The 26,127-nt window shown below is 43.5% G+C and overlaps 6 protein-coding genes across 6 annotated transcripts; 3 read left to right on the top strand and 3 right to left on the bottom strand.

Moving 5' to 3' along the window:
- Nucleotides 1-2,125: 2,125 nt before the first annotated feature.
- Nucleotides 2,126-3,865, bottom strand: LOC127771421 (uncharacterized). The gene has a single exon (XM_052297334.1). The coding sequence runs from the start codon at nucleotides 3,278-3,280 to the stop codon at nucleotides 2,597-2,599; it is 684 nt and encodes a 227-aa protein (XP_052153294.1). The 5' UTR covers nucleotides 3,281-3,865; the 3' UTR covers nucleotides 2,126-2,596.
- Nucleotides 3,866-3,990: 125 nt separating this feature from the next.
- LOC127771420 (EH domain-containing protein 1-like) lies at nucleotides 3,991-7,777 on the bottom strand. The gene is made up of 15 exons (XM_052297333.1): nucleotides 7,586-7,777; nucleotides 7,405-7,484; nucleotides 7,130-7,198; nucleotides 6,982-7,039; nucleotides 6,787-6,836; nucleotides 6,637-6,676; nucleotides 6,475-6,536; nucleotides 6,278-6,391; nucleotides 5,868-5,970; nucleotides 5,698-5,747; nucleotides 5,457-5,585; nucleotides 5,108-5,359; nucleotides 4,834-4,913; nucleotides 4,587-4,713; nucleotides 3,991-4,471 (listed from the first exon to the last, which is right to left on the bottom strand). The coding sequence occupies exons 1-15, from the start codon at nucleotides 7,668-7,670 to the stop codon at nucleotides 4,142-4,144; spliced, it is 1,629 nt and encodes a 542-aa protein (XP_052153293.1). The 5' UTR covers nucleotides 7,671-7,777; the 3' UTR covers nucleotides 3,991-4,141.
- Nucleotides 7,778-11,477: 3,700 nt separating this feature from the next.
- LOC127769716 (ethylene-responsive transcription factor 7-like) lies at nucleotides 11,478-12,577 on the top strand. Its single transcript, XM_052295336.1, has one exon. It carries the CDS (start codon nucleotides 11,847-11,849, stop codon nucleotides 12,417-12,419), a length of 573 nt encoding a protein of 190 aa, XP_052151296.1. The 5' UTR covers nucleotides 11,478-11,846; the 3' UTR covers nucleotides 12,420-12,577.
- A 2,585-nt stretch (nucleotides 12,578-15,162) lies between these two features.
- LOC127769673 (uncharacterized) lies at nucleotides 15,163-18,258 on the top strand. The gene is made up of 5 exons (XM_052295286.1): nucleotides 15,163-15,559; nucleotides 15,636-15,708; nucleotides 16,335-16,399; nucleotides 16,860-16,969; nucleotides 17,657-18,258. Exons 1-5 carry the CDS (start codon nucleotides 15,431-15,433, stop codon nucleotides 17,856-17,858), a joined length of 579 nt encoding a protein of 192 aa, XP_052151246.1. The 5' UTR covers nucleotides 15,163-15,430; the 3' UTR covers nucleotides 17,859-18,258.
- A 716-nt stretch (nucleotides 18,259-18,974) lies between these two features.
- On the top strand, nucleotides 18,975-22,268 carry LOC127771831 (ubiquinol oxidase 4, chloroplastic/chromoplastic). The gene is made up of 9 exons (XM_052297773.1): nucleotides 18,975-19,394; nucleotides 19,479-19,650; nucleotides 19,729-19,822; nucleotides 19,952-20,067; nucleotides 20,300-20,408; nucleotides 20,520-20,588; nucleotides 20,982-21,053; nucleotides 21,151-21,198; nucleotides 21,503-22,268. Exons 1-9 carry the CDS (start codon nucleotides 19,270-19,272, stop codon nucleotides 21,706-21,708), a joined length of 1,011 nt encoding a protein of 336 aa, XP_052153733.1. The 5' UTR covers nucleotides 18,975-19,269; the 3' UTR covers nucleotides 21,709-22,268.
- On the bottom strand, nucleotides 22,124-25,870 carry LOC127771832 (uncharacterized protein At5g50100, chloroplastic). The gene is made up of 8 exons (XM_052297774.1): nucleotides 25,580-25,870; nucleotides 25,067-25,197; nucleotides 24,296-24,403; nucleotides 23,852-23,908; nucleotides 22,928-22,993; nucleotides 22,680-22,740; nucleotides 22,479-22,522; nucleotides 22,124-22,396 (listed from the first exon to the last, which is right to left on the bottom strand). The coding sequence occupies exons 1-8, from the start codon at nucleotides 25,704-25,706 to the stop codon at nucleotides 22,361-22,363; spliced, it is 630 nt and encodes a 209-aa protein (XP_052153734.1). The 5' UTR covers nucleotides 25,707-25,870; the 3' UTR covers nucleotides 22,124-22,360.
- Between the last annotated feature and the right edge of the window lie 257 nt (nucleotides 25,871-26,127).

Genomic DNA, 26,127 nt, shown 5'->3' with positions numbered 1-26,127 from the left:
TTTTTTTAAGGAAAATAAGAATTCAATCTTTTATTTCAAATATCTTTGTAGGATTTTTTTTAGAATTAAAATCCTCTAAAATTTTTGTGTTTTTCATACAACCAGGGTTTTAAATTTCGAAATCAGCATTTCTGCCGCAGCTGAGAAATAGAACTGAAATTTCAGAAAAAATTCGTACAAAATTTTTTGAATTTTGACGGATTTTGTATAAATTTGAATAAAATTTAATCAAATTCACAAAAAATTACAAAAAACCGAAATTTTCGGGTGAGATGTTAGCATTTCGGTGGGGGCGAAATTTCCGAAATTTCAAACACTGCATACAACTCACGGGGCCTAATTTGAGAAGATTTTCGTAAGAAATTCATAGGAAACAGTGCGTTTGAAAATGATGGACGCATATGCTGCTGACTGCAATTCAGGGCTCCGCGCCGCTGACCATTGGCCTCTCCACGGAGCGCACTGTCGCTGTCGCTGGCGACTGTGCTGAACGAGAGTGAGAGCGACCGATCAAAATTTAACCCGAGTTTGGCCCACACACACTTGCAGTGCAGACGTACTCCCCCAAAATTGAATGACATTTAGGACGGGAGAATTCAATTCAAGCTACTCCAAAATTGAATGAGCTATGATAACCATCCTCCAAAATCGAAATCGAATTTGAGATCAAATCTCGCAGGAGCAAATGGAGCCCAATAATGGAGGAGGTATACTGATGCCTCCGTCATACAAGGGTCCCCTGCCTCTGCATCCGCACTGCGGCGTCGTCATGGCTCTCGTTTTCTTTTTGCCTTTGCATCTTCGCAGAGCAGCGCCCGCCTGCCAAACTGCCGATCGAAAACATCAGTAGTAGCCATCAAATGCAGCATTTCTTCTTGTACGTCTCGTTTCTTTTTCCAACCGGCCTCTGCCTCTGCCTCTGCCTCTCCGTGCTGCAGCTTGTTGATCTCTCTACAGAGAGAGGTGCAGTGCAGAGCCCATAAATTGTCAGCAACCTGCTTCCTGTCCATCTCGTACTGTAGTACTACGATAACAGTGACAGTCAGGCTGTGTTTATTCAGCGTAAAATTTGGATTTTGATTAAAATTAGAGATGATTGTGACTGAAAAATTGTGTGTGTATGACAAGTTGATGCGATAGAAAAGGACTGAAGTTTGGATCCAAACTTTGGATCTAAACACAGCCACTAGGGGCTCCCTTTGCATTTGGTGCTCAGCTTGTGCTTAATAGTAGCACATCAATGTGTCACTGATGAGATGGAGGAAGAACTAAAGAAGTCGTAAAATCTCAGCAGTGGTAGCAAGGAGTATTAAAGTTCAATAAAGCTTTGCACTGATTGTACTAAAGGAAATACTAACAAATTTTGTGGAGTACACGTCCTTGGGTGAAAACTATAGCTCGTTCACGGCTAACTTTCGTTTTGCAATTTGCACATTGCAAGTAGCACTATTTTCTATTCACATTCTTTTCAAGAGTACCAGTGCAGTGCAAGAGGAAAGCTCTAATGCTTCTTTTTCGAGCCGTCCAACAGGGTAGCTGAAAAGAAAAAGGGTACAAATGTACTAAAATTCAAAAAGGAGAAGTAAAAAATTTAACATGAAAAAACATGCCTTTTTTTGGCTGGAAAAAAACCCAGGTGGTGTTTGGAAAGGAGGGACTAACACCACCGCAGTACTTGATTACTTATCCATGAAGGAGTCTGAACCAAATTTGATGTTCCTTTACCACATTTACAATTGTGACAACAACATTGCCTTCTTTCAAAAAGATGCTGAAGACATGTTGGTCAAATTTGCTGTTCTTTTACCACATTCAAGATTGTGGTCAAGCCTTGCTTCAAAAAGATGGTGAAAACATGTTGCTTAGCAGATACTATTACACTGCCTGTGGAACTGTTAGAATTGACTACATCAAGGATGCTGCTGTGATTCCATTATTCAGGGAGATGAACCCCAACTAGTGCATGGAACACGCTTAACGATCATGGAAAAAACAATTGGCTTTGCACATATGCTTTTCCTTAATAGAGGAGGAATGTACAACCAGGCAAGCATAACTTGATACTGCCTCCATTTGCAGATATCCCATAAAAAAGGATTTCTTGCCCACTCAAGCTTTACAAAAGTTTAATTAACTAAAAACATTCCTCTTCATTGCAGTAGGAATCACTCAACAGTTCCATCCATACACATGATGCAGCCATCAGAACCAGATGCTATGCTAGTACCATGAAGTCAATGCAAAAACAGCTACTCCTAAATTACAAGGAGAAGAAATGGAAATGATATTGTTCTCTTGCAAAAGAAGTTCATTGTTGAACCAAAGGAGCAAAAATATGGTACAGTGAGGTTGATTGAAGGGAAGAACTGTAATTTGGATTGGATTACACTACACCATCTTGATTTTCCCTCCAAACCTCAGTGCTCATCAGAGTGCAAGAAATCAAAAGAAAGAACAGCAAAAGGAGCATAGAGCTGAGGTGCTCTTGATCAAAACAACTACTGATACTGACCTTGACCTGACCTTCTTGGTCGTCTTCTTCCTTCTCCTAATCTACAAGAACATGGGGAGCAGCAGCTGCAGGAGGAGGAGGAGCTCAGTTCCAAGCTCCCCACACCTTCTCCCCGATGAAGCGCACCAGCCTCCCCACCGTGCTCTTCTCGGCGTTGCTGCTGCTGCTGCTGCTGCAATCGCCCTCGCTCAACGTCGTCTCGTCGTCCGCATCGCCGTCCATGCTGTCGCCCTCTTCCTCCTCCTCCTCGTCGTCGCCATCGCCCTCGTAGTCGCCGTCCTCCTCGCCATCGAAGCCACAGGCGTGGTGGTGGTGTTCCACGCTGGCATCCGCCTCCTTGGTGGCACTTGCATCCTCCTCGCAGTCGCCGCCTCCGCGTTTGCCGCCGCGGCGGCGGCGGGGAGGGCGGCGCGGCGGGCCAGCTCCGCCGCCGCCGCCGCCGCCCTCCTCCACGGCGTCGATGATGCGGTGGATGACGTGGCGGTTGGGGGACGCGTCCCAACGCGCCCAGAAGCTCTTGTAGCAGCCGAAGCACCCGCACCCCATCTCCGGCGGGTGAGCCCCGCGGCGGCGGCGGCGTCCCCCGGCCGCCCCACCTCCAGACAGCAGGTAGGCGAGCACCTCCTGCTCCTCCGCCGTGAGCGCCGACGCCAGGGCCAGCACAGCAGCCGGCAGCACAACCGCCGCCGGCGCCGCAGCATCCGCCTGCGCCTGCGGCGCCGGCGCCGGGTGCACCCTCCGGCCCTTCCCCTGGTACAACTTCTTCATCCTCCTCACCCCCAACTACTACTACTCACTCGCACTTACTTCAGCCGGAGTTCGCCGGGTTAGGTGCCCACCAACTGCTCGACCAAAAGCCAACCTCGGGGACGGGTTGGTGCGGGTAGGTGGCGGGCTCCCGTCGGCTACGACGTTGCTGTTCGCAGCCGCTGCTGGATGGCGCCCGCGCAGCTCGTCCTCCTCTCTCCTTCGTTCTCCGCAGCAGCAGCAGCGAGAGGGAGGAGCGCGTCGTGTGGTGTTTGGTTTGGTGGGTGCGAACTCTTTAGCCGAGGAGACGGGGGAATCTGACGGGTGGTGTACGGGAATCTCTCTTGCAGTCGTGCACTTGCTCTCTCCTCCCTCCGGTCCAATCGGGGGTTGGGTGCGGTGCGACCGCGCGTGTGTGGCGCCGTATCGGTCGCGACGGCGAACGCGAGTCCATGCTACGACCTACGACCACGTAAACGGTCCTCCTCACGGCTCTTCTCGGTCTTCCCCGAGCCCCGTGTCGCATCGCAACACGCCCGTACATTACATATGCGACTCGTGCTGCTGTACCGCACACACACACCTGGTCTCATGGGCCGAGCACATTGCAAATTCTGATCTCGCAAGCCCAAGCCCAGTTTAGCGCTGTTCCAAACTTTCCAATCGGCTTCACTTTGCACATTCCTGTCACACTGCCTTCTTCAGAGATCACTGCAGAAGACTGAAGAAAATCGCCAACAAAAAGCCATATATCGCGCCTTCGTGGAGCACAAAAGAGATGGATTGACGATTCACGGATCACATTCTTTTTTTGTGAACAAGAAAGATCCATGCTTGTATTGTGGTCGAACACGCCTTCTCTGACTGCTGCTGCTTGCTCATTCATTCGTAGGGGTTCCTGAAGCTCTTGAGGAGATCGGGGATGTCGTAGGCGAGCATGTCGTCGACGCCCTGCACCAGCTTGGGCTTCAGCCTCTCGAACTTGTCGAAGTTGTAGGCGCTCAGTGTCTCCCTGTACTCATCCACGCTGGGGAAGTCGCCGGCCGGCAAGTGCAGCTCCTTCTGAACCTTGGCGAACTGCTCGTCGAGGGTGTCGAGCAGCCGCTGCTGCGCCTTGGCCTTGCCCATCAGCGCCGGCATCTCCTTCTTCAGGTGGCTGATTATGTGAGCATGGACCTTGGCTGACCTCGAACGCTTCACGAATTCGTTGATCTGAAAACACCAAACAGTTTTTCAGTGACAGAATGAATGGTTAGCATGAGTGAGCATATATATGTAATCTTGCAAGAAAAGGTGTTTCTGATGATGATGATGATGAGCTTCTCACTCGACGGTCACAGGCTTTCTTTGGAATGTCGTTCAGGTCGGAGAGCAGGTCTTCTTGTTCTTTCTCAAACAGTTCTTTACCCAGTGGCCCAGCTACTGTCTCCCTAATGGGCTTGTCGTTAAATGAACTGTCACATGTTAATTTGGAATTGTCAGTGGTAAGGTTGTGTGATCATTGCAAAACCATCAGATTGATCGATGCATTGCCATATGTGAAGGTGAAGCTTCTGGGGAAGATGACATCATACCCTATGTACACACGCATGACTTCTGGTGTGTTCAGAACTTTCCCAAGCGACCATAGCAGTGCTCCATAGACTCTCATGAGCTGAGGATAAATTTGTCAGAAGCAAAGTCGTTATTTGCTTTCAATCAACATAGCTACTCTTTTTTGTCTCCACTTGAAATGTAAAAAACAAATCAATGTTTCTTATCACACTCCATGATTTTTTTTTCCTATGCATAAAGAGGATGAAAATGGAATATGTTATCACACTATAAAGGGATAGCAATAACACTCACTTGTTGTGCATCAACTTGGTCTGCTTTGTTCAGAACTATACGTATTTTATCATCATGCCCTTTGAGTGACCCAATTACACGCTTGAACTCATCACTGATGTCAAGCTTATGTGGATCAAATAGGAGAAGAATTAGGTCACACTTGGCTGCAAACCATGATGTAACTCCAGTGAAGTCATAGCTACGCTGTGTTCGCTGCTTTTCCCCTGATAAAACTCCAGGAGTGTCCACAAAGGTTATATGATCCAGTAGCTTGGCAATGTAAAAGATGCTAACAATTAGCTTCTTTCTGAGTGCAACATAATGAAAAATATGAAGTAGAATAATCAGTGCAAGAGAAGGAATATACTGGATGAGGCATCTGAGAACATTCAAACTTTGATAGAAATGCTGTCCCAAAAGATGACAAGCCACTATATGGCATGTCTGCTTGCACGGCAATTGTGTTTCCAGGGATGCATCTTTCATCAGGTCCAGACTGCAGTAGTGAGAGGATGTATCATTGGGAAGTGAAGATCAGTGGAGATATGTTAGGTAGAACAAACAAAAGTTAGGCAAAGCAAATTGGCACATCTCCATATAGAACCTACAGTAATAACAACAAATCTGTCAGTTGTAGGCTCTGGACCAATATGAGCACCTGCAAGAGAAACAACTCAGATATTGTTACATTTTTTTCAAGGGAAAATGTGTAGAAAGAGAATGGAAAATATAATTCTCAATAAGAAGGAAAAGGAACACAATATTTCATCCTGTTTACCTGGATAATTTGTCTTCAGTAAATGCTTTATGAATGTGGTTTTTCCTGTGGAATACTGACCCAGCAACATGACCATTGGCTTCGCATCGAAATCACTGCTAGTCTGCAAAATGGAAAAACATGACGTAGAAAGCTCCATTAGGAAGTCATGCATGCCAACTGAGAGGAATAGAGGCCTTGTTTAGTTCCAAACTTTTTCTTCAAACTTCCAACTTTTCCATCACATCAAAACTTTCCTACACACATAAACTTCCAACTTTTCCATCACATCGTTCCAATTTCAACCAAACTTCCAATTTCGACGTGAACTAAACACACTCAGAATAGATAAGATGTATCAAGCATTATTTCACCAACAAGCGATGGAATAGTATATGTGAAATTTGAAGTTCATAAGGGAGGTGACACACCAGCAAAGGTGAAACAAAGTCATCGAACTGATATGTTTTTTCTAGTGGCCTCAACTTCTCAATGTAAGATTTCTTTAACCCATCGATGATCGAAGTAACTGATCTTAAAGGAATCTGCGCAGAGAATAATTAGCATCATGTAAAACTATTTGTGATAATATGTACTCATATTATCAGCACCTGCGTTATTGTTGTACCTTCTTTCCTGACTTGGAGTTAAACCAGTTGGCTGATGCAGGCAATTCTGACGGATGACGTACTGCATGATTGGCAAGATAAAAGTTGGAAACTATATATGGGCCAAATGAACCAAGAGAAAAAAAAGGAACTCCCCCCTAGGTAAAGGTAACAATCCATACCGACAATATCAGAGTTGCTCTTGCTCATAGAATTCTTTTTCTTTCAGGATCAAAAAAATGGAGAAATGGTTAGAGAAATTAAAATGTCCGTGTGCTGTAGCTGCAGCATTTTCCAACGCAAATGAAACTAAAAGATCGATGCAGACATACTAGTTTTTTGTCCAGACCTTCCATTGTCGGAGGTAGCAACGTCTCCAAATCTGATGTAAAAGGTGATGGTGAGTATGCCAATAGTTTCTTCAGAAAAGTATATATAATTACTGCCTACGGGCAGAGGCCGGAGATGTAACCTATTTCCATTATCTAAAAAAAAGTATATATAATTACTAATTGCATCAGTTTTACCTGCATGTGCAAGGGTGTCCTGACTAATCTCATTCCCAGCTTGTGCAAGAGAAACCAGCTGCACATCGGCATGTGCTTTAATGTACCATATCAATTGCAGCATCAAATACAAATGCCCCACAAAAATAAATCAGTGTCACGAACATACCTGCATTGCGGTCATAAACTCCGAGAATCCAAGATAACCCTGACGCTTGGAATCAGCGATTGCCCAGACCTAAATGCCCCAAGGAAAAATGTAATGCTTGTGGATTGTGATCATAATTTCATAACAGAAGAAAATGTGCATCATCATAATTTCATAACCAAACGTTTGGCTTTCTCTCTCTTTTTTTATATATATCTACGAACAATCACGGTTGTCGTCCAGAATTGTGCACCTTTTTTCTACAATTCTGATTATGCCTAAAAGAGAATTTGCACCTGCTTCAGCTCGGGGCGGGAGAGATTCGACATGGCGAAGAACTTGAGCGCGTCTTTCCCCGTCACGCGCCCATCTCCATCTACCAACATACACCAACAGATTCAGAGACATTTTCACCGGCAAAGATCGAGGAAGACAAAAACATAAAGAGGGCGTCGTGCTCAGCGATGGGGGGCAAACCGTCGTCGGCGAGGGAGAACCACCGGAGGTAGGCTTCGCGCTGCTCCCTGAGGCCCCATTTCTTGGGCGGCGAGTCCGATCCCATCTCCCCCGGCTCCTCGCCTTCTCTCCTCTCCGTCGGGGGAGAGAGAAGAGGAGACAGAGAGAGAACGAGAGGATGGAGAGAGGTGTGGCTGGCGAATGCCCCGATTGCCGCGCGCGGGGGATCGGCTCCCGCGCGGGTTTTAAAGAGTAAACGGCTCGATCGCCGCGGCAAATGCGCCATGGACCTCGCGGTGTCTTCTTGGGCTTCTCGCGGTTTCAGGCTACTTTCAGCCCGCGAAAGGGTTAGGCGGCCCAGAGGAACAGCAGCGCACGCGGCGGGAGATGGGATGGAAGACTTGGCCTGGTCGCGGTGGCGACGCGGTCAAAAACGGGGCCCCGCGCGTGGCCTCAGTTCCCGAGTTGGGTCGGGCGAGTCACATCGCGTCGCATCAAAAGACGGTGCGCTTCTCGGGCGGCGCGAGCGACACCACCACGGCACCACGCGTCGACGTCCCTCTGGCCGCGCGCCCCGCGCAGCCGCGTGGGTTGGCGGGCGGGCGACCACCCGCTGCGCGCCCGCCACTGGCTTGTGGGGTCGAGGTCGACGTGTGTGGTGTGGGAGCCACTGCGTGAGGCGTGACTCCACCCACGGGGAGGTGTGCGTCGGGCGGTGCGTGCCAACCGCGCGGTGCGCGCAGCCAGCCAGCCACAGGATGGACGAGTCCGGGCAGGAGGCAGCGCCGCAGCGAGCGCCTGATTGCTGCGAGCTGTGTGACCTGTCAGTAGATCCCCGTTTTCTTCCCGATCGGTACAAGGGGTGTGTTTAATTAGGGAAAAGGAAATTTTTGGTATCTTGTTAGAACGTTTGACCGGATGTCTGAAAAGGTTTTCAGATATAAATGAAAAAACTAATTTCAGAACTCGCCTGGAAACCGCGAGGCGAATCTTTTGAGACTAATTAAGCCGTCATTAGCACATGTGGGTTACTGTAGTATTTATGGCTAATCACGGACTAATTAGGCATAAAAGTTTCGTCTCGCGATTTCCTCCATAACTGTGCAATTAGTTTTTTTTATTTATATTTAATGTTTCATGCATGTCTCTAAAGATTCGATGTGATGTTTTTGAGAAAAAGATTTGAAGAACTAAAGAGGCCCAAGGTGAAATCATATTTACACGGTGAAATGATATGGACGGAAGTTTTGCGGCAGCGTTGCGAGCCGCAGATTGAAATTAATGTACTAACTCCGTCTCTAAATAAGTTCAGTCATGGATTTACGTGTCTAACGTTTGACTATTTGTCTTATTTAAAAATTTTACAAAATAAATTTAAAAAACTAGTTGCACATAAAGTACTATTCATGTTTTATCATATAATAACAAAAACAATATTAATCGTAAAAATTTTTCAAATAAGACATGTGGTTAAACGTTGGACATAAACAGTATAAAACTGTACTCTCTCCGTCCCATAATATAAGGGATTTTGAATTTTTGCTTACTCTGTTTGACCACTCATCTTATTCAAAAAATTTGTGCAAATATAAAAAACGAAAGGTTGCACTTAAAGTACTTTGGATAATAAAGTAAGTCACAAAAAATTAAATAATAATTTCAATTTTTTTAATAAGATGAGTGGTCAAACGGTGCAAATAAAAACTCAAAATCCCTTATATTATAGGACGGATGGAGTATTTATTTTGGGACAGATAAGATAGCTTTTAGTGATTTTCAACAATAATAGCTACCGGACATTTTCTAAGAAAATATTTTCACACTTTTTATCATTGACGTATGGGGTATAATTTATTAGAAATGAATCTTTCCATACATATGACGCAACCAAATAGCTGCATATGCGTTAGTTAAATTTTTCAAAACTTAGACATGACTGGCAACTAAGGCAACATATCCTATACGCACAAGCTCTCACGTGTACACATGTACACACCAATTAAAAAATATCATAAAAAATCTAAAAAATTCATACATGTACTTTCAATAGTATTACACATAGGGTTAAAATCTTAACGCCAAATTCATTATATTTTAGCCATAAAAAATCTAACAGTTTTAAGGTTGTAATTTTGTCAGAATTCTATCTTTTTGTTACTCTTTATGTAGAATGAATTTGAAGATGCCACTTTGCACGTAGATGTAATACTATTGGAAGTACATGTACGAATTTTTATAGAATTTTTTGTGACAATTTTTAGTTGGTGTGCACGGTATATATATGCAAGAATATGTGTACATAAGATACGCTCCCGGCAACTAAATATCCTACAATTTATGTAAGCATGCCACATTTTTTTACTTCTTACTAATACGCCTAACATTTGGCTAGCATATGAATGGCAATTTAGTTAGAGGAATCAACCATATGCCACACTTTTATGCGTCAATAACGTAAGAGACGTTCATGTATAGCATGAATCAAACGGATGTCTAACTCAATTGAACTTACACGAGATAAGTTGTACTCCCTTTGTTTCAAAATATAATGATTATTAGGTTATTACAAGTAAACTAAGGTTATATTAGAATTTTTCTTTTTGCTACTTTAGTCAAATTTGAATTGCTTGGGTTCTCTTTAAACATCTTATTAGTTTTGGAATAATTGAAATGGTGAACAGTATGGAAATCAGTGAAAAAAAATATATTATATATAAAATTTCTTAAAATTCTTGTTTCTTTTGGAAACTGGAACAAGTAGCTGCGAACCAAATAGCCCTTATCAATCGGTGTTTGTTTCTTTAGACATGTAGGTCTAAACATTGATTGAGGCCTAATGAGTAGGAGCAATTAGCAATGCTATGGAGACAAAGTTTGGTTTGCACAGATATATGGTTGAACTAATAGCTATAAGTTGGATGATGGCGCCATGTTAACAAACCCCGGCTAGAATGAAACGACATGACAGTGTGGGTAATTCCCTCATGCATGTTACTAGCATGTACTCCCTCCGTCCCAAAATAAATATAGTTTTACACTGTTCACGTTTAATGTTTGACCGTTCGTCTTATTTAAAAAATTTTTATGATTAGTATTTTTATTGCTATTAGATGATAAAACATAAATAGTACTTTATGCGTAACTAAATATTTTTCAAATTTTTCACAAATTTTTTAAATAAGACGGACAGTCAAACGTTGGGCACGGATATCGCTGCATTTATTTTGGGACGGAGTTAGTACATACCGTGAGCTTAGCGCCGGTGTATTAAGAGCAAGGATAATAGTGGGCTATAAACAAACTATATGCTTATGTGGAAGAGAGAGATAAACAAAAGTGGGGAGTGTTGGCTCTCATGCAAGAGCTAACTGCACACAAACTCCAAGAAATATGCATTAAATTCATGGTGAGAGAAAGAGAGAGGATGAAAAAAATAAAGATAAACTTATAACCAATCTACTATACATATTAGCTTTAATATTGACTAATAGTAATTAGTGAGCTCTTCTATTAAACTTGCTCTAAAGCGACCCACGACCTAAATGAACTACAGTACGTCTGACCAACAGTAATTACTAGCGACGGTAAACAAGACGACCAAATCAAAAACTCGCCCGGACACGGACAGTCAGCTGGAAGGTCATCATGATTCATCATTCGTTTTAAACTCCGCGGTACATGGAGTACTCCTACCTCTCGCTGTAATAACGATTTCACTCCAGACGCACGGAGCCACGGATTCGAATCCCGCGTCGTCAGTGTTTGGGTGTTTAATTCGAGCAAATCCTGGAGAAATCTTCGGGTTAGTGCGGCGGGAGTCCGTTCCACGTAGTAGTGGACAGCACAGCGACCTGTGCTGTGCGTGCGTGAGAGAGAGCGGCGGCAGCAGCTAACACCGAAAGAGGCAAAGCGAAACGTGTTATTGCTGCGCCACAACTCGACGCGGGAATACGAAGTAAACTCGGCAACGACACAGAAGAGAGAGAGAGAGAGAGAAAAATCGCGGACGAAAAGTAATGGACCGCGATGAAGAGAAGAGGACGACGAGAGAGAGGGGGAGGAGGCAGTGGGGAAGGTGGGAAGCGGCTGCCCAAAGCTATCCCCCTCCTCCCCCCCGCGTCGCCTCCCACCACGCGACGCCCTCCTCCTTCTTCTACCCCCTCCACCCCCTCTTCTCCCCGTAGCCAAATCCGCCGCGTCTCAGCTCAACCCAGCAGCGCAGCAGCTCAAGCCTTCTCGCGTTGCAGCGCCGCGCCGAGGAGGTGTTTGTTGATTTGTGGAGATGGTGGGGGGAGAGGTCATGTGCGAGGCGGCGGCGCCGAGGTACAGGGGGGTGAGGAAGCGGCCGTGGGGGAGGTTCGCGGCGGAGATCCGGGACCCGGCGAAGCGGGCGCGCGTGTGGCTCGGCACCTACGACTCCGCCGAGGCCGCGGCGCGGGCCTACGATGTCGCCGCGCGGAACCTCCGCGGCCCGCTCGCCAGAACCAACTTCCCGCTCGTCTCCTCCCTCCCGCTCCCGTCGCCCCACTATCACCTCCCCGGGAAGGCGGCGGCGGCGGCGCCGCCGGTGGCCGGCCCCGCGTGCAGCGCGAGCTCCACCGTCGAGTCCTCAAGCGGGCCTCGCGGGCCCAGACCGGCGGCCACGGCGGCGGCGGTGCCCCGGAGGCGGGTCCCGCGGCCCGCGCCACCGGCGCCCGACGCCGGCTGCCACAGCGACTGCGCCTCGTCGGCCTCCGTCGTGGACGACGCCGACGACGCCTCCACCGTTCGGTCCCGCGTGGCGGCGTTCGACCTCAACCTCCCGCCGCCGCTGGACCGGGACCACGTCGACCTGTGCACGGACCTGCGGCTCTGATAGGAATCCACACCGAATCGAAGCAACCGGAGAAGACGATTCTACTGCTCGTCATCTTTTCCCAATTAGATGCTTGTATTCGACTCGACAATAGTCTGTACCACTATTCTTTACGCGATAATTGACAAGGAATGGCCCTCTTGAGTTTCAAAATCAAACACCTAATTTTTCCTCGCTTTCTTGGATTACGATCTACTTTATTCCTACACATTTCTATACGAAATTCATGAGTACACGCCTACGATTTCTACACGCGCTAGCTATTTAGCATTGCTTCCACGCATATGTTCGTCGGCATCAATCTCGATCAACTTTTTTCCCCTTCTTGTAAATCATTGCACAAGCTTAAGCTTAAGGGCTGTTCACTTTGATGTCATTTTCAACCTTATCAAATTTTGGTAAAGTTGCTAAAAAAATAGCTACATTTAATTTGTTGTCAAATTTTGGTGACTATATAATAAATCGTGCTAAAATTTTGACAACTATACTAAAATTTTGATAATGCCAAAATTTGGTAAGATTTTTTTTTGACATCAAAGTAAACATGCATTAAGCCACTTGCATGCATTATCACTTATCATCTCATATGCATTTTATTTATTTTTTGATCCTTTTTTCCTCTAGCCACACATATCTCCTTTGTGATCCTCCTCCCATAACTTTCTGTCCCTTACAAAATCTTATTTCACGTGCCGATCAGTTTGCTTGGTAGGGAGTAGGGACTAGGTGTGGCATCGCCGCATTGGCAACAATCAACAAGGGGAATGAACTCTATCGTGGCAAGCAAATGATCATGAAAGTGATTTTTAAATAATTTTATGGGTTAAATCATCAGTTATCCAGCAAATGGTACTCTGTGCCCAACTCGCCAAGTAGGCCTTAAACGAATGGAGTACACTTAAAACCTTTTTTCTACGGCAAAAATTGACGTATCGCACTTCGAAATAGTTCATTGATGAAAAAGACACCTTTAAATAAAGCAAATTAATTTTTATCTTTGAAGAAAAATGCTATTTGGCTGCGAACTGAGCTCTGCCATTGGGTTTCTTACAATAGTACATGCAAACTTGACTTTAAATCCTAACTTATGGTTATCAACATACCATCGACGGCGAGATGCTTATGTTCAATCTTATCAATCTCGAGATATACTATCGTATTTTTTCGAATGTGCTCGTATGAATAACGTGTGCGTCCGCGTATATACGAGTATTTGTGTTTGTACCATGTTTTGAAAGAAAATGATATTAGCTTTTTCATGACTTACAAACACAAAGTGAACGTGAATTTATAAACAAACTAAAGGTAATGAATCGTATGTAACAAGTGAACCAAAAAAAACGGAGCACAATATAGCCACACAAGATCCTTAATCCTAACTCATCAAGTCATCATCGATCACTGGAGCTATGTCCGAGTTGGAGAAAAAGGAGCTAGGTGATTGGAGCACGAATCACAAAGAAAATTCTAAGGTTAAAAATTTGCAAGATTTTGGTCCTATTTTTAAAATGATATTTAGCAAATTCAAAAAGGAAAAAATCTAGAGATTTTCTAACTTATGTCATGATGTTCTTGATAGAACAAATATCCCAATCTTTAAGGGCGAATACGGTCTGATCCATCTTTTGTTTGTTCATCTCGCAATGTATCAAAACAGCAAAATATCAAAATTATTGTTTTTATTTATTGGGTTTGCAAGCGACTGTCCAGAGAAAAGTAATGTATAGGAGAACTGGATAAGCCACAAGTAGCGGGTTGGTGTACGACAACCAGCAAATTGATCAATTGAACGGAACAATTTGACGAGCAAATCAATTCTAGTAGAGTAGTAGTACATAGTTTGAATACGAGCAATCCGGTGAAAACTGTGCTTGGTTTGCTGAGAATTCAAGATTACAAGCCTTGCCACAGATTATGGGCTGATGGGCACATCTCATCATCATGTATATACTCCATGAGAAATTTTATGATACTTAAAGAAAATATCTAAAATATATTTATATTACAAATAGTACCTCGGGATACCCAGAGATACATAGTACTTGAAGATATCAAACTTACAATTAAAAATATGATAACTCTCAATATCTTTTTAAAAATAGTAAAATTATAAACTCCTAGCTTTGATAGCGAGGATGAAAACAGTAGAGATAATCCTGACATTACGTTTATATAGAAGTGGTATCGTCTATCGTCTTTGGCAATTTCTGATCCCAAGTAATATAGAAAATGATATCATTTCTACAAATTATCAGTTGATGAGAGTATATATGATCCAAGTATAACTTATATTCTACCTCCAAAAATTTATAAACTCCTTGTACCACAAACAATACCAAATAACCCAATTATTAATGGTTATACATATACCGATATACGGGCAGTGCAGTAAGAATGTCTAAGAATTAATTAGAAATACACGATTTCCCTCCCGTATGCCATCGAAATACAATATTCCTTCTGTTTCAAAATATTTGATACCGTTGACTTTTTAATTACATATTTAACCATTTATTTTATTAAAAAGCTTGTAAAATATGTAAAATTATATGTGTACATGAAAGTATATTTAACAATGAATCAAATGATATGAAAAGAATAATTTACTTAAATTTTTTAAATAAGACGAATGATTAAATACGTATTTAAAAAAATGAAAGATGTCAAACATTTTGATTTCCTCGTCCGGTGCAGTATTAAAAAAATCGTACTCTCTTATTCAAACATTTTTAAATAAGGGAGTACGATTCTAGTGGAGTATTATTCGGCGCCCGGTGCATCTGCGCGATGGATTACGAGTGGTAACTCCGATTTCCTCGCCGGCGCAGCGCCGCAGGTTGGGTTTCTTCCTGCGCAAGTTGGTGTCGCCGCGAGCTGAAGCCGAGCCGTCCGCTCGTTCTCTCGCTTCGCTCGCTCGCTCGCGTCCCTCCCAAATTCCCCCAAAATAATTGGAACCCCATTCCGCCACCGGTGCGGCCGCGGCGGCGCCGAGATCGGAGAGAGAGAGAGAGATGGTGGTGCGGCGGCTGGGCGGCGCCGGCCGCGCGCTGCTGTCCCGCCAGGCGCTCTCGCTGCCCAACCTCCGCCGCCGCGCGTCCAACTCCTGGGCCGCCGTGCGCGACACCTTCTTCTCCACCAAGGTAGGCGACCCCCTAGCCCTAGGTCAATCAATCCCCAACCCCGTATCGGCTGATGCGTGATGCTCCCGCCCCGCAGGAAGTGTTCGAGAGCCACCGCGTCGTGTTCACCGTCGGCACCTCCATCGCCTCCGTCCTCACCGCATGGGCCGGTACGCTACTGCTTTACCTGCCTCCCTCGGCTGCGTATTGCCATTCTCGATCTTAGCGTTTCGGTCATTTGGTAGTGGGTGATGCGTGGAAGCAAGTGCGCCAAGTTGTATGCCGATTGATTTGGACAGCCTTTTCTATATCTTTAGCTGATGTAGCGAGTGCTGCGATCGATTGTGCAACTGCTGAGCTGATAAACTAGATTATATAGTTGGTTCAGCAAGAATACTTTAGGGAATACCTGAATTAGAAACCGGAGCTGAACTGTACCAATATTTCTCACATTATGGCTGCAGTTGGACTCTGTTCTCTTTCCCACTTTCTGATTGTTGATTAGGTTTATGGAAATTAGGAAGGTAGTTGCTCATTTTTCTTTTGTTTAGTTCCTTGATGGACCTCACTCCATTTGGCATGAACTGCTTTCTGCCCTGCTATATGTTATTTTAAATGATCCCAGCATTCTCCCACGCCATTCCAACTGAGTTTCTCTTTCATGACTGAATCTGACAACCGTTTTATGCTTCCGTTCTCATTTGCCGCCCAATCCCTGTGGAATTTCGGTTATACTCTTACTTAAGTTTGCTGGATTTACAATTTTCTAATATAAACTGTGAGTTTTCTTTTATAGGTTATTCTTTACGGCACATGCAACAATCAAGGATTGATAAGAGACTTAACTCAATTGAACAATCTGTAAGTCATTTATTGTATAGTCTGTTAGCATGCTTACTTATTTCTGAATGTATCACTGGGTTTCTTTCTCTGTGTTCAGTATTGCTATTCCAATCTGACATGCTTGCTGCCATGTTAATAACATACTCAAATACCTTTTTTTAGTTGCAATTGCATTATGTTTTTCTTTTATTAGTTTCTCAAATGAGTCATGGTGAGTGTGACGTTGGATCTATACACTATAATGATGCTTAAATCTGTTTCCATGAAATGATGATGGTCAGATTTTTGTTACCACCTAATAGTCAACTTGCCCTGGTCCATGGCAATGGTTGGAGTTGGACCATCTGCTTTCCTTCGTTCATCCTTGATTTCTTTTTGTCCTTCAGTGCTTTCTTGTAATTTTTTTCTCAATATTTACCATGGATAATGTTTGAGATGTTTTTCCTCTGTCTTTTTCTTTCTTTCTTTGTTGTCACAGCTGAAGGATACTCACAAAGTCGAACATGAAGAGATTAAAAAGATTGTCACTTCCAGTAATATCAGCACTCCAGCCTGTGTAGCCACTGCATTGACAACCTCAGTTGTCGGGTATGTTCTTTCTGTTGATATGTAACTTCAATTTTCACAAACATTGATCAACTCTAGAAATCGCTACTACCAGACAGTTTAAATTTTATGCAATTGTTGTAACACTAGCCTGCTACTTGCTTTCTACATAAGGTTCTAATGCATCCTCTGCTGAAGCAAACTATAAACATTGGTCTGTTACATTAAATTTCTGACGTAGGATATGAAAATGTTGGATTGGGAGGCTGTCTACTGTTGGTTAGTTATTTTGCTAGTTTGAGTTTGATTTTTTTTCCAGACCCAGTAGAACTAGCATTAAGTGGTACAGTTTTTTTTTTATTACGTTGGTATATCCTGCTGACTTGTTCCAACTATAAAACCGCTGAGGTATGCACTACACTGGCCATATTTTAACTGTTATCTTTTCATGTATTTACTCTGAACTGGAAAATTCACTGTCTGGTGTTAAACCTCATATGCCACGCATCAATTCCTTACTTTAGTATGAATTTTCCTTCTTTTCTTGTTTGCATAATGGCCTCAGATTGTGCTACTAACCAAACAGTGGAAAAAAGACTGCAAACTTGTCTGATAAAGTTTTGGAATGATTTCAAGACACTGATGACAATAGTGCTAGTAACAAATTGTATTTATGCTGACTATTTGTTTGCATAAACTTAGATGCACTCTTCTTTTGTAACTTGCTAGGTATGCGCTAGGGTGGCGGGGTGGGGCCTGGTACGCTCGGAGAGGCTTCCGAAGAGAGCAACAGAAGCTGATGGGCCAAATCAATTCACACCACAGATGGCACTGGCGGCCTTTCAGTAAACTCAAAAACAGACTCAGAAGGAACCGACCAGCGGCCAAGACTGTCGAGGCCCCTCGGTTGACAGGCGAAAGCACCATCTGAAAATGTTAACAGTAACTCTCAGGCAGCAGGATGTGCATGATTCCTCTGAAGTACAGATGAACATCGATGCCCATGTGCCTGAGAATAGAAACCAAAGAAGCCGGTTCATATGACTGGCAGACGTTCCAAATTTTGTAGGATTGGAACATCCTTTTCAATAAGATGTAGGATCGGAACTAGGGAGATTATCTTCCTAATTCTCATAGGAAAATGCCTTGCGCTGATGTTAACCGTTTACTACTAGCTTGGCTGATATTTGTCCTTTTTGCCATGTTGTTTTCCCTTTCAAAATGTGTCTGCCTCGTTGAGGCATTGCACCTGTAATTCGTCGATGGACACAGCATTTGTTGGTGTCCGGAACCGATGAGTTGGAAATAATATCAGGGATCCCATAGTATTATCTAGTGTTGCAGTTCGTGCGAATGGGCTTTGCCAGCAGTTAATGTTACAACATGCAGATAAAAAAAAAGGTGAGAAGAATCATTTGACGCATTGAAAAATCTGTTGGCCTAAACCTTGGGCTTGTATCTTCGCCGCAAGACTGGCGACCACTCGCGCGGTCGTGCAGTCGTGCTCGGCCACGCTGCTCGTGCTGCCTACCCCGTGTTCCGCGGCGGTCTTTGCGTCCTCACGCGTGGTCGCATGGCAAGCGGCATCCACTGGCCCGCTGCACCGGCCTCGCCCGAGCGCCCACGGCAAAGCAGCATCAGCAGCAATCACATGCCCAACAGCCCAAGACAGCAAAACCCAGCAGGCAACTTCCACATAACGAACAATGGTTCAGAGCACGCAACCTCGGCGATAATTCCACAATAGAAGAGTTCAATGTTCATAGGATTTCCCAAAAAGAGAGAAAAAAAATTGCATAAAAAGTAGGCTTGCCTCAAGGTTTGCACGGTGTGCCACGATCAGCATTTACCAAACTATTTAGAATAGAGTTATCGCCACCTACAATTTGACGGTTATCGTACGGTTACAAGTTACTACAAGGTATACCATAATTTTAAAAACAAAAAATTACTCTATGTAATAACCACACGATTTTCTAAACCCTAATTACACCACGACGCGATTGTCCCACCCAACTAACGAGCGATGAATCAGCGAGCGACGACGAGATCCTGCGCCTTTGCCGGCACCGGCCCACCGATTCGGTGATTCCTCCGCGCTCCACTCCACCACCACCGCTGTGCCGCCGTGCGTTCCCCTCTTCTCTGGTACTACTATCAAACGGCCGTTCCGCTCCAAAACCCCGCGAGTCCGCGACAAACACCGCAGCCACACCGTGCAGCCGGCCGCGCGCGAATATACTCCAATCCCAAGTCTCCAAGAACAGGTACAGTACACCACTCCAACTTCGGTTCTTCTCTCTTCCCATTTCCGCGCGGCGCAACACCTTCTGGTCGTCGGCATGGCGGCGGTCGCCTCCGCCTCCCCGCTCCCCGCCGCGGCGGCGCCCTCCACCCGCTGCTCGCCGCCGCCCGCCTTCCTCCCTCTCCGTGCGCACCGCCCCCGCGTCGGCACCGTCGCCACCAGGTAGGCCGTCTCGCCCCTCCCCCTCCTTGATCCCGTCTCCTCCTCGCGCGCTGACACGTGCGTCTCTGCTGCTGCTTGTGGCAGGAGGGTTTTCCGCGCGGAGGCGATGAGGACGCAGCGGGAGAAGGAGCAGACCGAGGTGGCCGTCGAGGAGTCCTTCCCCTTCAGGGAGACGGCTCCTCCTGACGAGCCACTGGTCACCGCCGAGGAGAGCTGGGTGGTTAAGCTCGAGCAGTCCGTGAACATTTTCCTCACGGTAATTTCCACCAGTCAAATCGGATCAACATCAAATTCCATGCAGATTGGGTAATTTTACAATCTGTTCGATCCGCAGGAGTCAGTCATCACGATACTTGATGGATTGTACCGTGACCGCAACTACGCTAGATTTTTCGTATTGGAGACGATTGCTAGGGTGCCGTATTTTGGTGAGGATCTCGTCTTACATGCTCGCTATAACCTGCAGGTCTCTGAATTTCGCAATATGCAAGTATGGTTCCTACACAGTACTGTACTGTTTCAGTTACTGTTTCACTGACTGCCTCACTATTGAACAGCGTTTATCTCGGTGCTTCACATGTATGAAACCTTTGGCTGGTGGAGGAGAGCCGATTATATAAAGGTGCACTTTGCTGAGAGCTGGAATGAGTTCCATCACCTCTTAATCATGGAAGTATGTCTCTAGCTCTTTCTGTCTGCACATCAGTGCATTCATATATGCTGTTTCTTCCTGTTTAGATGTCCTTTTAGATTATGTTAACTGTTAGCATATCCCGTTTTCTTTACCTTAATATAATCTTTAAAGGAATTCAACCTACTGCTTATTGACACATTAGCTGATTTTTTAATATCTTGGTTATGGTCTTTGATGTTCTGACTTTATTCCTCATCTTGGTTCATATCAGGAATTGGGTGGCAACTCTTTATGGGTTGATCGTTTTCTTGCACGGTTTGCTGCATTTTTTTACTACTTCATGACTGTTGCGATGTACATGGTGAGCCCAAGAATGGCATGTAAGTGTGCACCTATGCCAATTATGAAGTAAAACAATTTATCATTTTTATTCCATGCCTTTTCTGTAATGAATTAATGATAGTGCTTGGAATCATTTATCTTATATACAGACCACTTTTCTGAATGTGTTGAGAGGCATGCGTACTCAACCTATGACAAGTTTATTAAGCTCCATGAAGGTAATAAAACGTTGATGGATTTAACATCTCTCCTGTCGTGCAAAATTTTATCATGACAACTAGTAAAATTCTACTTCTGAGTGATATTTGTTAGAGTAAATTTTATGACTCTTTGATTTTGGTGGATTTGTAATACCTTGGCTCTTATTGGCTTTTTGGCTTGCACCATCAAGTTGGCAATGTTGAGGTGACACCGAATTCGTTGAACTTAATTATCAATCTGCCATTTCTGTAATAAATCTGAAAGACTAAAGTCATTATGAACCATTTATTAGTTCGTTTTTTACTCGGTCTTTCTTGAACAATTTTGGTATCACACTGGGCGTTGCAAAGTTTTTTGGTCCCAACTGGTTTCCAGTTCCATGATTTCAGATGTTTCTTTCTTTCTAACAGATGAGTTGAAAAAGCTACCAGCTCCCGAGGCGGCTTTAAACTATTACCTGAATGAGGATCTTTACTTATTCGGTTAGCTCTTGCTTTGGCTTTATTTACACTTGAAGCGTTTATGCTCAGTATTAAGCATTACCATCTGTTCCCTTTGCTTACATGGTTGTTTTCCCAGATGAATTTCAAACAGCAAGAGTCCCATGTTCTAGGAGACCTAAAATTGGTACGGATGTCCTTCTCTCTTTCCTCCTTTATTAGTTTCCTTGAGTTAATCTTTTCAGAAACTTTGGATTCTTGCATGTTATCTGTAGCATGTGAGTTCAGTTTCACTGATCCATCTGATCAAGTCATTAAAGTCATCAGAAAGTTCCTAACAAACAGTTCTAATTTAAGATCCATCGAACCAACATTTTGATTCACTTTCAGCTGATCATTAGCTGAGTTTCTGGATCCTGATTTTTTTTCAACAGTATATATGCTGTGTTGCCTATGAAGTTGGGTTCACTGTTTTTCATATCGCGTTGCAGATAACTTATATGATGTATTTGTCAATATACGAAATGATGAGGCAGAACATTGCAAGACGATGAAGGCCTGTCAAACACATGGAAACCTTCGTTCTCCTCACTCTATGCAGAAATGCTTAGAAACTGACACCGAGTGTGTAATACCTGAAGATGACTGTGAAGGTATCGTGGATTGTGTCAAAAAATCTCTTGTGAGTAAAGAGTGACTGATCCTAATTGGAATGGAGTGCGTCATAGTCTCATAGAATAGAGTTTTGATAACAGTCGGTTTCCTTTTTTCTTTCAAAAGATAGGGACCACTATAATCTTAACATTCTTGATAATCCTTCAGAATAGGCTAGCTGTATCACAATAAAAATAATATATTCATGAGATAGATGTTACTGCAAGTTGTGAAGCCCTACAAAATTTGCAATCTTGATGTGCTGTGGTTCTATGGAAAGTTCGGTTGCTTGCTGCTTCTTAAGTTCACAAAGCTGCTCTGTAAGGGAAATGGAGATGGCTGATGATCAGGCAGCATACGGTGAATATGGTCAGCTCAAGGTGGAACTGACTCAAACCGTAGAATTTCGTGAAGATGAGAAGGAAGCTCACTGCAGTATCGAAGAAGTCAATGCGAAATGAAAAATCAATCATACTGCTGCTTTGTTTTTTCTGAAGATTTATTTGTCATTTATTCAGTGTACAGATGATACTATTACATCTCAGGCAAATTACTGTATCGTCGTTCTCATAATCTTATCTATAGCACTATGCATTATAATGATCTGTATGGTGAGATTAGCTTTGTATGTGTGATTGTGTGTCTACCTAAGCGTATGTGGGAATGGTAGCCACAGCAGACCGATGCTCCGTTGCTCACATCTTGCACACTTTATCATCTTTGCATTCGGCCTGCGGAAAAACAGCAGTCATTCACACGCAGACGGTGAATTTCCAGAGATGAGCCCGTGACTAAAAATTAAAAATTGCTTACTGCTAGTTTTCTGGATTCCATAATTTCCTCTAGTGGAGGTCGACCTGTCATACATCGCAGAAAAGAAATCACCGAAGTATTCAGAAAAAATATATGCATATTTCGTTTACATAAGTGCTTCATTTTCATCCGATGACAACCAAAATAAATGAAACGAGAACATTGTCAGAGCACCCGATGATAAATGTTTAGTCACTAAACCTGTAATTTGCATCCGGTATTTGGCCCACACACCATATATTGCATTTGCTACTTTAGCTACCTGCGGAGTATCAGAATGAGACGAGTAAAAGTAAAAGGCATTAAAAGTTCAAACAAGAGGCTGGTTTTATAACAACAGATTGCACTCAACAACTCTTTAAGTTGATTTACTGATTATATAAGAACCATGCAGCTAAAAGTTAACATTGTGACATCCTGCTATTTGCTTTGTGTTAATACGCACTTACAGGCTCATACTTAGTAACTGCATAAATCCAACCAAGTCCCACTTCCTCATACAGCTTTCTAAATGCCTGCAATAACAACCACAGTTACTGTTATCAAATGGCATAAAACATAATACTACTATATACTAACATAAAACTTATGCATAGATTCATAAGAGCATCTGCTTTCCTTTTTAAACAGTGGCTTCCATTTCAGTTCATTCAGAGTAGCAGCATTACATGATGGACTAAAGATAATTCACATCCTATCATTCACCAAGCAGAGATAGATGACAAAACACAGCCTGCCGAAATTACAAGGTAAGAGCATCTTGTTTATCTTGAAATTAAACGCTCATACGAGTTAGCCTGGCAGTGCAGTATGAGATTATTTGGTAGCTTTTGTCAAAGTCAACTAACATTGAAGTCCAGTTCTTTATCATCTCATTTCATCTCACAAAGTTAGCACAATTACTGCTAGGAATGTGATGACATACATGCCAATAAGCTCTATTGCAATACAGCTATACTTCTTGCATGTCATCAATAAATATAATGCTGAGTAACACTGCTATTTTTGCTTACTTAGTGTCAGTACAGACTCAATCTTGGTATTTGAAGTAGATCAAGCACACAAACACAGAAACATGCACAGAGATGCAGAGTATTTAAGTGACCACATGGGAATTAAATATTTTGGGTAGTCATACAATTTAGTCATCCATTACTTTCATGCTGAATTAGTGACCACATGGAATTTCTTTCTTTCATTAGTTGCAAAATATGTTCAAACTATTATATGTTACAACATAACCCTATGTGTTATTTCGTGACCCGATGTGTTTCAACATAACCCAATAGTTCACCTGGCAGTATCTTCTGATTTTCTTTAAAGAGAAATTCCTGAATTTTTTAGGAGACACTGAGACAGTGCCTCTGTCATACCTCAACATCTGTGACTATTGTTCCATCTGAAAGTATAGCGTGTATCCTCCCCATGGCCTGAAAAAAAAAAAAACTTCAGGGGAAAAGAGAGGACAAACAAATACATATTATGCTTAAGGACCTTCTATATCTACAAAGTTGGCCACATAACAAAAGCATTATCCTTCAGCTTTCTGTAAAAGCTGGGCCTATGGCCTTCCATCTTTTATAACATAACGTTATGATGAAGTATGATTTCAGGAAACAACTAACTAATTCAGCAGTGACTAGGTAAAAATAGAAGTAGCTGGATTAACAGAAGTCAAAGAAATCCTCTGCCTCGTGCACCGATTCTAGATTATCTTTGTTGCAGTAGTATTTTCACATTAAAAAGACACGAGGACATGAAAGTACAATGTATGTCATAACCAAACAAGTCAATCTGTAGTTACAAGAAATACGTACAGTTTCATAATCAAGGTTCTGATTGTCTTGTGGAGAGTAATCTTTCGAGCTTATGTCAACAAATTTTATAGCTCCATAGGATTTGTTTCTTTCCCTCAGCATGTTTACCTGTAAATACATGAGCGGTAGGGCAAATTTAGTTTCTGCTGCAAAACCAATATTGGTCAGCATTGATGTGATGTTTTATCTGTAACTTAAAACAACATTGCACTTTATAAATATGAGTAAAATATGCAACTATTTTGAAGGTACTGCTTCATAGTATTTGTATTTCAGCTAATAGTGTTCGCCACTGTCTCACAGATAAGCTTCATGCATGGTCTCAGACGTCCCAACCAAAGTTTTTTATACCGATTTAACGTAAAATATACGGCTAGCAGCAATTCCCAAGGAAAGAATAAAGTATGATGGGGGAAAGAATAAGATGATGTCAGAAAAGTTCTAATTAGACTACATATTTAAAACAAGCCATATTTTGTTTATTTGAGAACATAAAAGTCACTGGGTAGTTCAACAAGAAATTTATCCACACTATGAAATTTGTACAGAATGAAGAGTCTAGACAATGATTTGTTCTCTCCATTTGAGTTAGGCAACTAGTTGCTCCATTCATGTACCATTCACATTTGCAGTTTTCACAAATCAGTTGTCCCTTGCCACACCAGTCAAGCAAGTGTAGAAAAACAAAATGCTGTATTTATTTTACGATCTTCTAAAGCATGCATTAGCTCAATACAACAAGTCCCAGCAATAATAAATTGTGCAACGAACCTCACGCATACAGAGTGGGCAATCGCCATCATAGAGCATCTTGATCCTCCAACTTCCAGATGAATTTTCCCCATCCTTTAACCCTGAACTAGGGCCTACTTTGACGTCAGAGTGAACTTGACATCTGAAACCTGAAGCAGACATCACAATTACTAGTTACATAAACTACAAAAAATTACAAAACCAAACAACAACAAAACATTAATGCCGTTGCGGCATCTGAAGGACACACAAGCATAATACCCCACTATCCAAGTATGCTTCCCGAATTACACACGCCTAAAACTTCATCAAATTTTACACGAAATGCAGCGGAGAACTCGGGGGCCTCAACCAAACCAACAGATGCAACTTTGCAGTTTCGTTGTTCTAATCTAGAGTATCCGGTTCGATTACCAGCAGGCAACAGAGCTGCGAGCGTGCATTGTGCAAATGGGCAAACGCATCAGAGAACACCAAGTTCCCCTCTAACAAAGCGAATCAAATGCCCTGAAACCATCAAGGCTAGCTCACCGTACACCGGAGCGCGGCGGAGCGCCGCCGCGGAGTCCCACCGCCCCGGTGGCGGCGGGAACCGCGCCGCGGCGCGCGGCCGCACCCGGGGCAGCGCCGCACCCATGCGTGCCAGCGAGCTCGCCATCGGTCGGATCGATCTCTCGCGACGTCTCCACGCGGCGTGCGTGCGTCGAGCGATCGAGGTGGGTTACTGGGTTACTTCGGGGCGGGCCGATTGAAATGCGGTTGCCTTTGCTTGCTGGTGGTCGGTCGGCGTTGCGCCACCGTGACCGTTTGTTCCTTGCTTCTCTCTCTTCTCTCCGCAACCGCCAGTTTCTCTTGAGTTTCTCCCATTTGCGACTCATGTTTTTGTGGAAGCTTCCTTGGGCTCCGTGGCCTGATCTTAACCGTTGGATTAGCCCGCACAACAAATCATACCCCCATGTTGTGATGTTGGTATGTCTTGTTTCTAGTTTTGTATTACATGAACATAATAGTTAAGTTTTGGTGTGATATTTGATCATTCGTCTTATGAAAATAAATTACATAAATGTCATCTATTTTAT

The sequence above is a fragment of the Oryza glaberrima genome, chromosome 4 (assembly GCF_000147395.1).
Source record: "Oryza glaberrima chromosome 4, OglaRS2, whole genome shotgun sequence".
NCBI classification, from domain to species: Eukaryota; Viridiplantae; Streptophyta; class Magnoliopsida; order Poales; family Poaceae; genus Oryza; species Oryza glaberrima.
Note: the sequence above shows the minus strand (reverse complement) of the source record. Positions and strands in the feature narration are given on the sequence as shown.

Bases quoted from the DNA above. Each gene is read 5' to 3' on its own strand.
- LOC127771421 (XM_052297334.1), bottom strand. From the start codon at position 3,280: ATGAAGAAGTTGTACCAGGGGAAGGGCCGGAGGGTGCACCCGGCGCCG.
- LOC127771420 (XM_052297333.1), bottom strand. From the start codon at position 7,670: ATGGGATCGGACTCGCCGCCCAAGAAATGGGGCCTCAGGGAGCAGCGC. The intron at 7,485-7,585 runs GTTTGCCCCCCA...GTATGTTGGTAG, and splicing joins GTTCTCCCTCGCCGACGACG to ATGGAGATGGGCGCGTGACG. The intron at 6,392-6,474 runs GTACAACAATAA...TTCTCTGCGCAG, and splicing joins ACTCCAAGTCAGGAAAGAAG to ATTCCTTTAAGATCAGTTAC.
- LOC127769716 (XM_052295336.1), top strand. From the start codon at position 11,847: ATGGTGGGGGGAGAGGTCATGTGCGAGGCGGCGGCGCCGAGGTACAGG.
- LOC127769673 (XM_052295286.1), top strand. From the start codon at position 15,431: ATGGTGGTGCGGCGGCTGGGCGGCGCCGGCCGCGCGCTGCTGTCCCGC. The intron at 15,560-15,635 runs GTAGGCGACCCC...CCCGCCCCGCAG, and splicing joins ACACCTTCTTCTCCACCAAG to GAAGTGTTCGAGAGCCACCG. The intron at 16,970-17,656 runs GTATGTTCTTTC...GTAACTTGCTAG, and splicing joins TTGACAACCTCAGTTGTCGG to GTATGCGCTAGGGTGGCGGG.
- LOC127771831 (XM_052297773.1), top strand. From the start codon at position 19,270: ATGGCGGCGGTCGCCTCCGCCTCCCCGCTCCCCGCCGCGGCGGCGCCC. The intron at 19,651-19,728 runs GTAATTTCCACC...TTCGATCCGCAG, and splicing joins CCGTGAACATTTTCCTCACG to GAGTCAGTCATCACGATACT. The intron at 20,589-20,981 runs GTAATAAAACGT...TCTTTCTAACAG, and splicing joins GTTTATTAAGCTCCATGAAG to ATGAGTTGAAAAAGCTACCA.
- LOC127771832 (XM_052297774.1), bottom strand. From the start codon at position 25,706: ATGGCGAGCTCGCTGGCACGCATGGGTGCGGCGCTGCCCCGGGTGCGG. The intron at 24,404-25,066 runs GTTCGTTGCACA...ATGTATTTACAG, and splicing joins GCCCACTCTGTATGCGTGAG to GTAAACATGCTGAGGGAAAG. The intron at 22,994-23,851 runs GTATGACAGAGG...TTGTTATTGCAG, and splicing joins CAATAGTCACAGATGTTGAG to GCATTTAGAAAGCTGTATGA.